Raw genomic sequence first — 12,014 nt, forward strand, 5'->3', positions numbered from 1 at the left:
AAATAAATTGACAACAAGGTGTAACAAAATGGATCTCTTTATTAACTTAATACCAAGTAGAAAACAATAAACTTGCGGCAAAGATGGTAAACCACAACATGAGGTGGTAAATGTTTTACAACATATCCGGATTTCGACAATTAATGTCTCTTCATTGATCTTAGTAATCGAAAAGTATTTGGAAGGCAGGGCATTTAATTTACCTCAATTTAGGATAGACTTTTGAATTTTGAAGAGTCAAAATAGGATAAACAGATTATGTTAACCGGAGGGAATGTATTATACAAGCCCAAACGAAATTAATAGTATCGAATTCATAACAGTGTGGCTATGGACATTGATTGGCGCACTTTAATATCCCATTGACTGGGACAGATTAGGTGAACGTTCGTCTATAACGCCCATTGCTCACGACGTCCTTAATATAAACATTTAAACCGTGGGGTCACCAAAGGTTCTCAACGCCTATATAAAATAATTCGAAATACTAATCAGGAATTTGTGTTTTGATTTATATTGATTAATTAAACGTCCTTTACTTGTGTTTTTGTTATGTTTCGACAATCAATTTTCATAATAAGATATCGCAAAGCCATGTTCTTTCAGAAAAAAGAATGACTTACTGAATGCATGTATTGATTGATTATCTTTTTCGGATTTAACAATTGCGATTGTCGAGTTATGTAATCTTTTAACTTTTATCTGGTCTAATTTTATTTTAGAACGAATGCATAATCCACTTTCAAAAGTTGTGCAAATACGAAACATAAAGACAAAATATACTTCTGCCCTGTCTTTTTCGTACTTGAAAGTTATTGGATAGTAAGAAAGCTATTTGGATTAAACCTTGTGAAATTTGCATGCATTTACGTTATTGTATTGGCAAAATGTATCATTTGGTGTATATAGGAAACTTAAACCGTTCTGCTATACTGCTACTATACTTGTGAAAAACACTTGGCAACAGAAACGCATTCATCTTATCTATATGATAAAAAATCGCCCCAATTTACATAGAAATGGACGTCTTCGTGCATTTGTGATCGCAAATAAAATATGTTCCGGACCTTATGAGTATTTGGACCATATGTGTATGGTTGGACCATATTAGTATACCCTTGTGGTCATGATATATGCGTATGGTCCAAATACTCATATGGTCCGGAACACATACATGATATTCTGTGCGTTGTCGGTCGTCTATTAATTTTTTTCTTTTGTTGATGGATTTGACGTCTTTCTGTGAGTGATTATTTGTTCATGACTTAAAACTTACTTGCAAATAATTTAAAAACAAGACTTGATTTATAAAAATGTCCAAACAAACCATGATTTTTTTTTAAACATACATCACATCCATTGCAAAAGGCTAAAGTTCGCCAGGTCTTTAATTTCAACTAAGTGAGATGACTAAATTAATGTTGCGGACCATTTTCCAATTTCCATGCGGTATCCCTATTTTTTTTCTCGCTCATCTTTTATGTTTGTTTTTTTTTCATCCCAAGACCTCTTGGAGCTTTCATTCTATAAAGTGTGTATTTTGCTAATGGTCGAAGGCCATACGGGGACCTATAGCTTGATAACGCCTATTGGTCCCTGGAAAGAATGTGTCTGATTCCCTATCACACTTCATATTCTTATTTTAACATGCAGTTATATCTATGATAAGAATGAAAATTGAATTGTCATTGAGACAAAAACCCAACCAAAGAGCAAGAAAAAAAAGAAAAAAAAAGCCCAAGGCAACATGTAGATCTTTCGTATCAAGGGAATTGCTATAAATATATTTATTTCAGGTTAATAGTATTAGGCCATACTCAAGTTATAAAATAGATCTTGTCGTCAACTTTTGCAACCAGCTTCTATGTTTCTATAATGCACTGTTCATCTTTTTTGGGCTTCGACTTTTCCATTGGACAGACAATTTTGTTTTCGACTGTTTTAAAAAGATGCATTTTTTTACAAAATCATACAAGTAAGGAGTCTCTGGCCTTTGTTAGTGTTGTATGTTAATTAATGTTTGTTTATTTATTTGTTTAGGAAATAAGTATGACGTACATTTTCACTGAACTAGGACACTTTTTATAATAGTTTTTCGATATCGCTCGGGCAAAAATAATCACGAATATAATGCCTACCCATGTTAAAACTACAATAAAGTATAGTTTGCATCAATTATTTCTTGAACCTACCATTTTTTTTGTCTGTGTTGGATTTGTGTGGCATTGAAAAAAACGGGTATAAACTACACAGTGCAGCTTCCAACAAGAATACAAGATTTATTGATTTTCAAAATGCGACCAAAATTAAAAATTTGCTCGCAGCGGAAAAAATTCAACAGTTTGATTTTCATTGAAATAAAATAATTGTTATGATTTACACACCGTTACTTTTTCCAATATAAATAATCGAACTATTTTGTTTGTTGTTTCCTTTATAAATTTACATCATTTTTAAAAAGACCACGCGTCTTCGATATTTAGAAGGCTATAAAAGCGATGTTCATTATCTTTCTTCTGCTGTGAGTTTAATTTAGTTATTTTGTGTCATAATTGCCATCTCGTATGTTTTAAATTTGAATAAAGAAGATTCAGGTTGTCTTATACGTCAATGATACACACAAAAAAAAAAAACGATAACAAATAAAATAAGGTGCAACATTCATTCTCCATGAAAAGAATACATCACATGGATGTAATTTTTGTAAGAAAAATACCAATTTCGTGAGAAGTTGTGTGTTGGACTTGAAGAGCCAAGGCAAACTGACAAATATCTGAATGAACGAATCGATTTATGGTATATATAAAAAAACAAAGCCCACATGGTTAGCATTGAATAAATAGAAGGCCACTCTTAAATGATCACAACGTAGAAGTTTTTGTTCTCTTAATCAATAAGATATTTTCTGAAATAACGCGGGTCCCTATTAACTTAAAAGTTTTTTTGTTTTTTTTACCATAAATAAACTTTTTTTTTTTATTATTATTTATTGATATCAGCTCTGGACATTAATATTCTTAAAAGTGAAACTGTTGTAAGTGATGGTATAACAATTATTTAAAATAAATTCCTTAAATGATATGTGAAAAGAAAGTTTTATTTTATGTATCAAAATGTGTAACAAATGATTATTTAAATCCCCACTTGAAGGCCTCCGATAGACTGAGTGAGCATAAAATCATCGCCCACGACAAACAAGTTAAAGGTAAACTTTTCAGTACAATTACTAATAAACGTTTTACTGTCGACCACACTGTTATGAATTTCGTTCTATAAACAAGTCTAAATTAAAAACAACGTTCAAACCTATTCTTGCGTTGGATAAAAACCGCAAGTTGTATACGTGTACATGTAACAAATTTCGTTGTGGAAGGGTCTAAATACAGCAAAAACAACATTTTCCAAAAGACCAAAGAGTGAAAAATATATTTTAACAAAACGCATATAAATATAGCTATTAATTGTCTGGACTTATACATATTGTGAATCAATTTAACGAAAGGTATTAAAAATCTAGCATCCAAATCTTTTAATGTCAAGAATAAAAACATTGTATCATTTTAAAATGTCTCTTTCCCTTTGGACATGATTGTGTCTGTCCCTTTTCAATGTAAAACCGCTATATAGACAAATTTCCTAAACATGCATGTGTTTATAGTTCACACCTCAGATATCGTTGGTTATTTTTGTCAGATTGGTTGCTGGCTTTTTTACCTTCATCCAGCATCTCTGTGTGTAATCTATCAATACATAACTTTTATATCAATTTAAAAATCTTAAAATTGAACCAACAAAACATAATGGTGAACACCTTTAAACCAAAACAGTTTAAGACAAGGTATTCAGTATTACATATGAAATCAAAGCAATCCTGTTAGAATTTGAATAAAACGAATATAATTATTGAAACATTAAGTCTGACCTTTTTTACAAATTCCATAATATTTCCTAAGAATAAAGTTGGCCTAGGCCCAGGAATACCAAGTCTCCAGAAAGTTGTTTGGCAGTATAAAGAGTACCTATAATAAAATTAATATATTAAGCAATATATCTTTTAAAAACAGATATCTGAACAGGGGCCAGCTGATGGACGCCTCCGGGTGCGGGATTTTCTCGCTACATTGAAGAATTGTTGGTGACCTTCTGCTGTTGTTTTTTTTTTTTTTTTTTTTTTTTTTTTTTTTCTATGGTCGGGTTGTTGTCTCTTTGGCATATTCCCCATTTCCATTCTCAATTTTATCTCAATATCAACATCTGTTTTCTTCCAAACAATAGGTGACCTGTTTATTTCCATTAATTCATATATCAAATATTACAATAAGCCGAATTTTAATCATTATGGATTTAGTAGATACTTTGTTTGGCACTTGTTTTGGTTTTCCTAAGAGTTATCAAAGGTACCAGGATTATCATTTTATACGCCAGACGCACGTTTCGTCTACATAACGATGAGTGAAGCTCAGATCAAAATAGTTCTGAAGCCAAACAAGTTCAAGGTTGAAGCGCATGGAGGACCCAAAAATCCCAAAAGATGTGATAAATACGGCTAAGGTAATTTATTCCTGGGATAAAAAAAACCTTAGTTTTTTTTTAAAAATTCAAAGTTTTGTAACAGGAAATTTATAAAATGACCATATACTTGATATTTATGTCAACACAGAAGTGCTGACTACTGGGCTGGTGATACCATCTGAGACGAAACGTCCACAAGCAGTGGCATCGACCCAGTGGTGTAAGGAGTGACGCTCAGATCAAAATAGTTCTAAAGCCAAACAAGTACAAAGTTAAAGAGCTAAAAACTGTTTTTAAGAAAAGGGTTATTATACAAAGAATCTGGAACAAAAAGACCATTTCTTGTTTAACCAATACAAAATACATATTATTTTCCGTTTAACTCTTTTTTAGCCTACGTGGCCCGAAGGGCCAGGTGAGCTTTTCTCATCACTTGGCGTCCGTCGTCCGTCGTCCTGCGTCCGTCGTCCGGTGTCCGTCGTTCGTCGTCCGTCGTCCTGCGTCCGTCGTCCGTCGTCCGTCGTCCTGCGTCCGTCGTCCGTCGTCCTGCGTCCGTCGTTAACTTTTACAAAAATCTTCTCCTCTGAAACTGCTGGGCCAAATTTAACCAAACATGGCCAAAATCATTATTAGGGTATCTAGTTTCAAAATTGTGTCCGATGACCCGCCCAACCAACCAAGATGGCCGACATGGCTAAAAATAGAATATAGGGGTAAAATGCAGTTTTTGGCTTATCACTCAAAAAGCAAAGCATTTAGAGCAAATCTGACGTGGGGTAAAATTGTTTATCAGGTCAAGATCTATCTGCCCTGAAATTTTGAGATGAATCGGACAACCCGTTGATAGGTTGCTGCCCCTGAATCGGTAATTTTAAGGAAATTTTGCTGTTTTTGGTTATTATCTTGAATATTATTATAGATAGAGATAAACTGTAAACATCAAAAATGTTCAGCAAAGTAAGATCTACAAATTAGTCAACATGACCAAAATGGTCTGTTGACCCCTTTAGGAGTTATTGCCCTTTATAGTCAATTTTTAACCATTTTTCGTAAATATTAGTTATCTTTTACAAAAATCTTCTCCCCTAAAACTACTGGACCAAATTAAACCAAACTTGGCCATAATCTTTATTCAGGTATCTAGTTTCAAAATTGTGTCCGGTGACCCGGCCAACCAACCAAGATAGCCGAAATGGCTAAAAATAGAACATAGGGTTAAAATACAGTTTTTGGCTTATCACTCAAAAAACAAAGCATTTAGAGCAAATCTGACATGTGGTAAACTTGTTTATCAGGTCAAGATCTATCTGCCCTGAAATTTTGAGATGAATCGGACAACCCATTGATAGGTTGCTGCCCCTGAATTGGTAATTTTAAGGAAATTTTGCTGTTTTTGGTTATTATCTTGAACATTATGATAGATAGAGATAAACTGTAAACAGCAAAAATGTTCAGCAAAGTAAGATCTACAAATAAGTCAACATGACCGAAATGGTCTATTGACCCCTTTAGGAGTTATTGCCCTTTATAGTCAATTTTTAACCATTTTTCGTAAATCTTAGTTATCTTTTACAAAAATCTTCTCCTCTGAAACTAATGGGCCAAATTAAACCAAACTTGACCACAATCATCATTCGGGTATCTAGTTTAAAAATTGTGCCCGGTGACCTGGCCAACCAACCAAGATGGCCGCCATGGCTAAAAATAGAACATAGGGGTAAAAAAGAGTGTTTTTAACGACCTCAACTGGCTATACAACCCTTGCACAATCAACTGAATTTTGCAGAAATCATTAATAGGATAGATTGGCCTTATATGATAATTTTTTATTACCTTTTTGGTTTTTTTTGGCAAAGGGGGAGCGGGGGGGGGGGGGGGGAGTTGCGCAACAACAAAACAACTTCACAACTTTCTCATTACTTTGCATTTCTCGTTAGATAAATTTTACAAAATTCTCCCCTGAAACAACTGTCAAATTTAAACAAACTTGATTTAAATCACTACTAAGATATCCAGGGACCACTGTGTATGATGACCCTGCCTGCCCACATGGCTGAAATAAAACATAGGTTTCAAACGCACTTTTTAGTATTATATCTCTGAAACTAAACGACAGTACAACAGTTGCATTTATCATGCATCAATTGTAAATAAAAATATCAGGTGAGCGACACAGGGTCCTTGGACCCTCTAGTTTTATAACCTTTCACTCTATTCCCGAGAATTTCACTATACGATCGACCTTAATTTTTCTTTGAAATCACAAGGCAGACTGCATGTCTTGGACCACGCACCGCCGATGTCAAGTAGCTTGATGATGATTTTTCTAATTTTCTTTTCAAGTTGTCGTTTCCATTCAAGCTTGCATACGGGATCTATTACATTTCAATCAAATTGTACTTTCCTTATGGTGTAATTCACCTAATCATAGTTCATCATATCCGGTTACAAGAAAGGGTCGAAAAAAAATCCCTCGAATTAGTGAGTAGTTAGAAGTTAACGATGCATTTTATTGCAGAAAATAAACATTTATGATTATATCTGTTTCAAAATATCATCGACTTTAATTCGGAATTAAATTTGTATAGAATAATCTGGAAAATTGTGGTTACATGGTTAAGAAAGCTTGTAAACAGGTGAGGAAAATAATAGGGGTAAAAATTTGCACTGATGGTTATTATCTTATATGCAATGAAAATGAACACCTAGATTTGTGTTGAAAAAATAAGTAGGGGCGGATACAGTCATTTTAAAGGGGTGTCCAAATTCAAAAACATTGCTCGTAAAAAGAGGGTCCAAACCACGGGGGGTAACTTCGATATTCGTTTGGCAGGGGTGTGCCATTTTTGCCTCAAAAAACGTACCCATTTTGATATAACATTCACTGAAATTCAGTACCTATATAGTTATAAAAATATTAAAGAAAGAATGACCTATACTTATATACAATATTTAAAATATGACCCATGCTTATATAAGCACTAACTAATCATCACTTGTAATTCATAAATATACCAGCTTAGTACCCTTAAGTTTTTAAATATGAATTGACATCGTTTGATGCACATATATTTTATCGTTATATATACGCATGGATTGTTGGATTATCTGCATGTTTAAGTGGGTGTGAAATTTTAGTGGGTGTGGGTGTATTTAGCGCATTAGCCATCCTACTATGCAGGAGTGCTTATTATTGTAGAAATTACATGTCAATACATTCAGAATTTCAAAATGTCGGCTTCCTTAGTTACAGACAAGGAGATAGAGAATTTGACACTAACTGTCATCCAATCAGAATCATTGATACAAAATAATTTTAGTAGAATTGAACATTGACGTCATAGATAAAAAAAAAAGAGGGACGACAGATACCAAATGGACAACAGTCAAACTCATAAATCTAAAACAAACTGACAATGCCATGGCTGCAAATACAAAAAATACAAAAAGACAAACAAACAACAGCACACATGACACAACATAGAAAACTAAAGAATAAACAACACGAACCCCACCAAAAAAACTAAGGGTTATCTCAGGTGCTCCGGAAGGGTAAGTAGATCCTGCTGCACATGTGGCACCCGTCGTGTTGCTTATGTGATAACAAATCCGGTATATAGTCTAATTCGGTAGGTCACATTCGTGAAAGGGAAGGGGATTGTAGTTACGACGTAAGGAACATATCCGATATCATTTGTGAAACAGTTATTCCATAACGGTCAACCAACTCGTGATGGCGTCCGTAAAATTTACGAAGGGATGATTTCAACTTCACCATTTGGAACTCTTGGTTTAATAGCTTCCTTGTGAGCAGCAACCTCTATCAAGAAAATCATGATAGGAAATGCAAGCACGGGAATATCGTATCAATTGGGAGATATATACCCCGTATGCAGGTGCTGCTGGAATGTTGCTACTTAGAAATGGAAAGTTCACAATTGGAAAGCTGAAATCATCTCTTTTGTCGTAAAGTTTTGTTTTCAACCGACCCTCATTGTCAATTTCTAGATGTAAGTCAAGATATGAGGCCAACGTAACTGTATCTGTAGTATCCTTTATCTCTAGCTCGATGGGATAGATGCGTTCTACATAGTCATCAAATTTTGAACTATTTAGTGAAAGAACATCATCTATATAGCGGAAAGTAGAGTTAAAGGATATTGCTTACTTCTTATCTTTCTTCCTAAGAAGTTCCTGCAAAAAGTCAGCCTCACAATAATAAAGAAACAAGTCGGCAAGTAGAGGGGCACAGTTTGTTCCCATTGGAATGCAGATAGTCTGTTGAAAAGTCCTCCGAACGTAACAAATATGTTGTCAATCAAGAAATCAAGCATCTTGATAATATCAGTTTCAGAGAATTTTTTGTTTGAATCAGAGTGACCCTTTACAAAGTAGGATTTTTCCCTCCCTAAGACAAGATACTTGTATCTACGTTGGCCATTCTTTTTTTCTGATGTCAGGGGCTGATCCAGCCGTTTTAAAAAGGGGGGTTCCAAACCCAGTGTAAAAAAGGGGGGTCCAACTATATGCTCCCATTCAAATGCATTGATCGTCCAAAAGAAAAAGGAAGGGTTCCAACCCGCAGACCCCCTCCCTCTTTCCTTGATCCGCCACTGAGAAGCAAAGCAATACCAACTCTTCCAATGTGTCTCTTAGTTTGGAATGTGGAATACTTGTGTAAAGAGTAGAAAAGTCAAATGTTTTAATACTGTTACAAGATGAAAGAGTTAGATTGTATGTACTCTAAAAGATCTTTGGAATTTTTAAGTATCCACATCTGATTCATGTCCCCTCTAAATGACACCGAAACATTTATATTGAAGATCAAGTCAGGAGACCAATTGGCGGGGTTTATTTGGGAACTTATTTGAAAGGTGAACTTTCAAATGAATTGATTTAATTTTATATAATAATTGACCATTAATAATGTAAGATTCTCAATAGCAAATTTATGTATGATATGAAGATCATACATGTACCCAAATCAATATACAGTTATCAAACGTAAATGCATTTTAATATAGGAAGTCATTAAAAAGGAGGGTCATTTTTTTTTATAAAATCTCGCAAAATTATGACCCACGTTTTTGGCACATCCCCGTATACCCAATGATAGGAAATTACCCCCGTGGTCCAAACCCCCTTTCCCTGTATCCGCCTCTGTAAAGCTATACAGAAACACTTGCGTGCGGAAGTGCATTATCATATGAAATCAGTTATGATCAATAACGAAACTTGCAGTAACCAGCTAGATTATGCAGATAGCTAAATCAAGGATAAGTATACATATAGTAAGTCGTACAATACAAATCATGGCGAAATGCAATATCAAAATCTGTCGAAGACAAATAGAAACGAAGACAAAACGCAACCGTACACGATAGTCAACAGCAATCGGGAACACATATCCTATCGATAACAGGTACATGTAAGGCCGCATAAAAATATATATGTGGTTCCAGTTACCCTACCTACCCTACTTTTTAGCCTCTAAAATAGCTTACACTAAATATCGTTTTGCCATTTTTAATTAAGCACTGTTCAAGTCAGAATGTTCCTCCGATAGACTCAAAGTAAAAATAAAACATAAAATAAAAAAATCCCTACCTACCAATACCCAATTTTTTTAAAAGATGTAACTGGAACCACACATACTTTTTTATTTGGCCTAATACTAATAAGACGTCAATGGACTGACTTGTTGTTAAGAAGCCATAGGCACAAACGCTTTAATTTTAAAAGTAGATTTTTATACTTGCTACTTACAAACACATTGTCATGAAGAATAATAAGATCGTGATCAGCCATCCTGGAATTGTTGCGATCCCAAAGAAATCCATGTTTAACTGTTTCTGAAGTTAGCCGATAAACAAGGTAAATCCGGTGGATAAATATTCAATTAGTTAATTTACAATTTTCTATAAATAGAAATGATCTGAATGTGTATGGAGGGCAACTTGAATCAAAATTTACCTACTTAAGGAATGCATTAGTTCACTCTTAATCATGAATAGCTTTCTTTAAAATACTTGCAGTAATGTTTTAGTCACACTAGATATTCATAGAATGTGTTTACAATAATTAAACTCATCATAGATACCAGGACTAAATTTTGTATACGTGTATTTGTGTATGTAATTTATAATTTCGACACTATAAAAAACGCTGGTGAATAGATCTCTTTATGTATTGATTTAAGTGATAGATCCAACACTATGAATACATCCAAAAATCTTTCTATGTATTCGTTTTTATTCTGAAGTTAGTCAACACTTCGGTGTTATCATGTATGTCTATTATGTAGTCATTTTTATAGATTTACTGTTTGCAAAACTACATATTAAGGATGCTCTTATCCCCGGCAGAAAACCTTGGCCGTATTAGGCACAACGTTTTGGAACTTTAGGTCCTCAGTGCTCTTCAACTTTGTACTTGTTTTTGCTTTCGAACTTTTTTTTATCTGAGCGTCACTGATTAGTCTTGTGTAAAAGAAACGCGCGTGTAGCGTATCAAATTATAAACCTGGTACCTTTTGATAGCTATTATTTTCGTGTCTTTCTGTCCTATATGTTTGCAAATTTATTTGTATTGTAGTCCTGTCATGTAAAAGCATATTTACCTGACGATATCGAGATATTGTTATTTAGTCGGATCTTAACATGTACTTGTGATTTGTTTTTACAAACCGGTATTGATAAAAATAATCAAACACATGTCGAAATGTTCAGTACTTAATTAAGTCTGTATTTAGATAAGATGATGCAAGCATACGACTTTTATTGCGTCTTAAACTTTGAGAGGCAAATAACTTTAACTACTCTATTAAAATATGGTATAAAAACGTTAATTATGAGCTATGAAAGTCAAGTGGTTCGAGCATTTTTCTGAGGAAGTTTTTAAAAATTTCAAAGAAATATTTTTTACAGTGGGTTAGCTTTCATTAGTCTTCACTATCCTATAGATTAACAACTTTTGGTTATATAATATAATTTAGAATTTTCATTGAAGTTGGAGCACGAATGCACAGTTAATTAATTATATTGATGTGCCATTTGTATGCAAGAGTAAACATTTCTTTGTAGTATGTGCCGATTCGGAAAAAAAAGTCATGCCAGTATTGTCTCCCTTTAACAGGTTCATTATTTTGTAATTAAATATAGGTTTCTGATATAAATTTGAATAATTACAAATGTATCAATTCAATATATTTCAGTTTTTGTTATTGGTGTATCAAAAACATTAATGTACGAATATTATTTCATAAATTTGAAACGTTTAAAATGAAAACATACCAATATAAAGAACCGTTCATCATCAAAGACTATAAATGAAAATCGAATTATTTATCCCCTTCATGATAGATTGATTGGGAAATTAACCAGAGTTATCTAATGTTAATAACAGAGAGGAGGGACTAGCAAGCAATTGTTAATGGTAACTTATTTAACGTTAAAACAATTTTCCACTATAAACGAATGTTACTTTATACAAATATAAGGGCT

General features: G+C 33.6%; 1 protein-coding gene across 1 annotated transcript in view; it reads right to left on the reverse strand.

Moving 5' to 3' along the window:
• The window catches only part of LOC143064459 (cytochrome P450 3A24-like), a 31,442-nt gene extending 19,900 nt beyond the window's left edge, over positions 1 to 11,542 (reverse strand). The window contains exons 1-2 of the mRNA XM_076237292.1: positions 10,279 to 11,542; positions 3,923 to 4,019 (exon numbers count right to left, since the gene is read on the reverse strand). Coding sequence (XP_076093407.1) covers positions 3,923 to 4,019; positions 10,279 to 10,352 — 171 coding nt within the window. The 5' untranslated portion in view covers positions 10,353 to 11,542. The remainder of the gene's footprint in view (positions 1 to 3,922; positions 4,020 to 10,278) is intronic.
• Between the last annotated feature and the right edge of the window lie 472 nt (positions 11,543 to 12,014).

This window comes from Mytilus galloprovincialis, chromosome 2, assembly GCF_965363235.1.
Source record: "Mytilus galloprovincialis chromosome 2, xbMytGall1.hap1.1, whole genome shotgun sequence".
Lineage (NCBI taxonomy): Eukaryota > Metazoa > Mollusca > Bivalvia > Mytilida > Mytilidae > Mytilus > Mytilus galloprovincialis.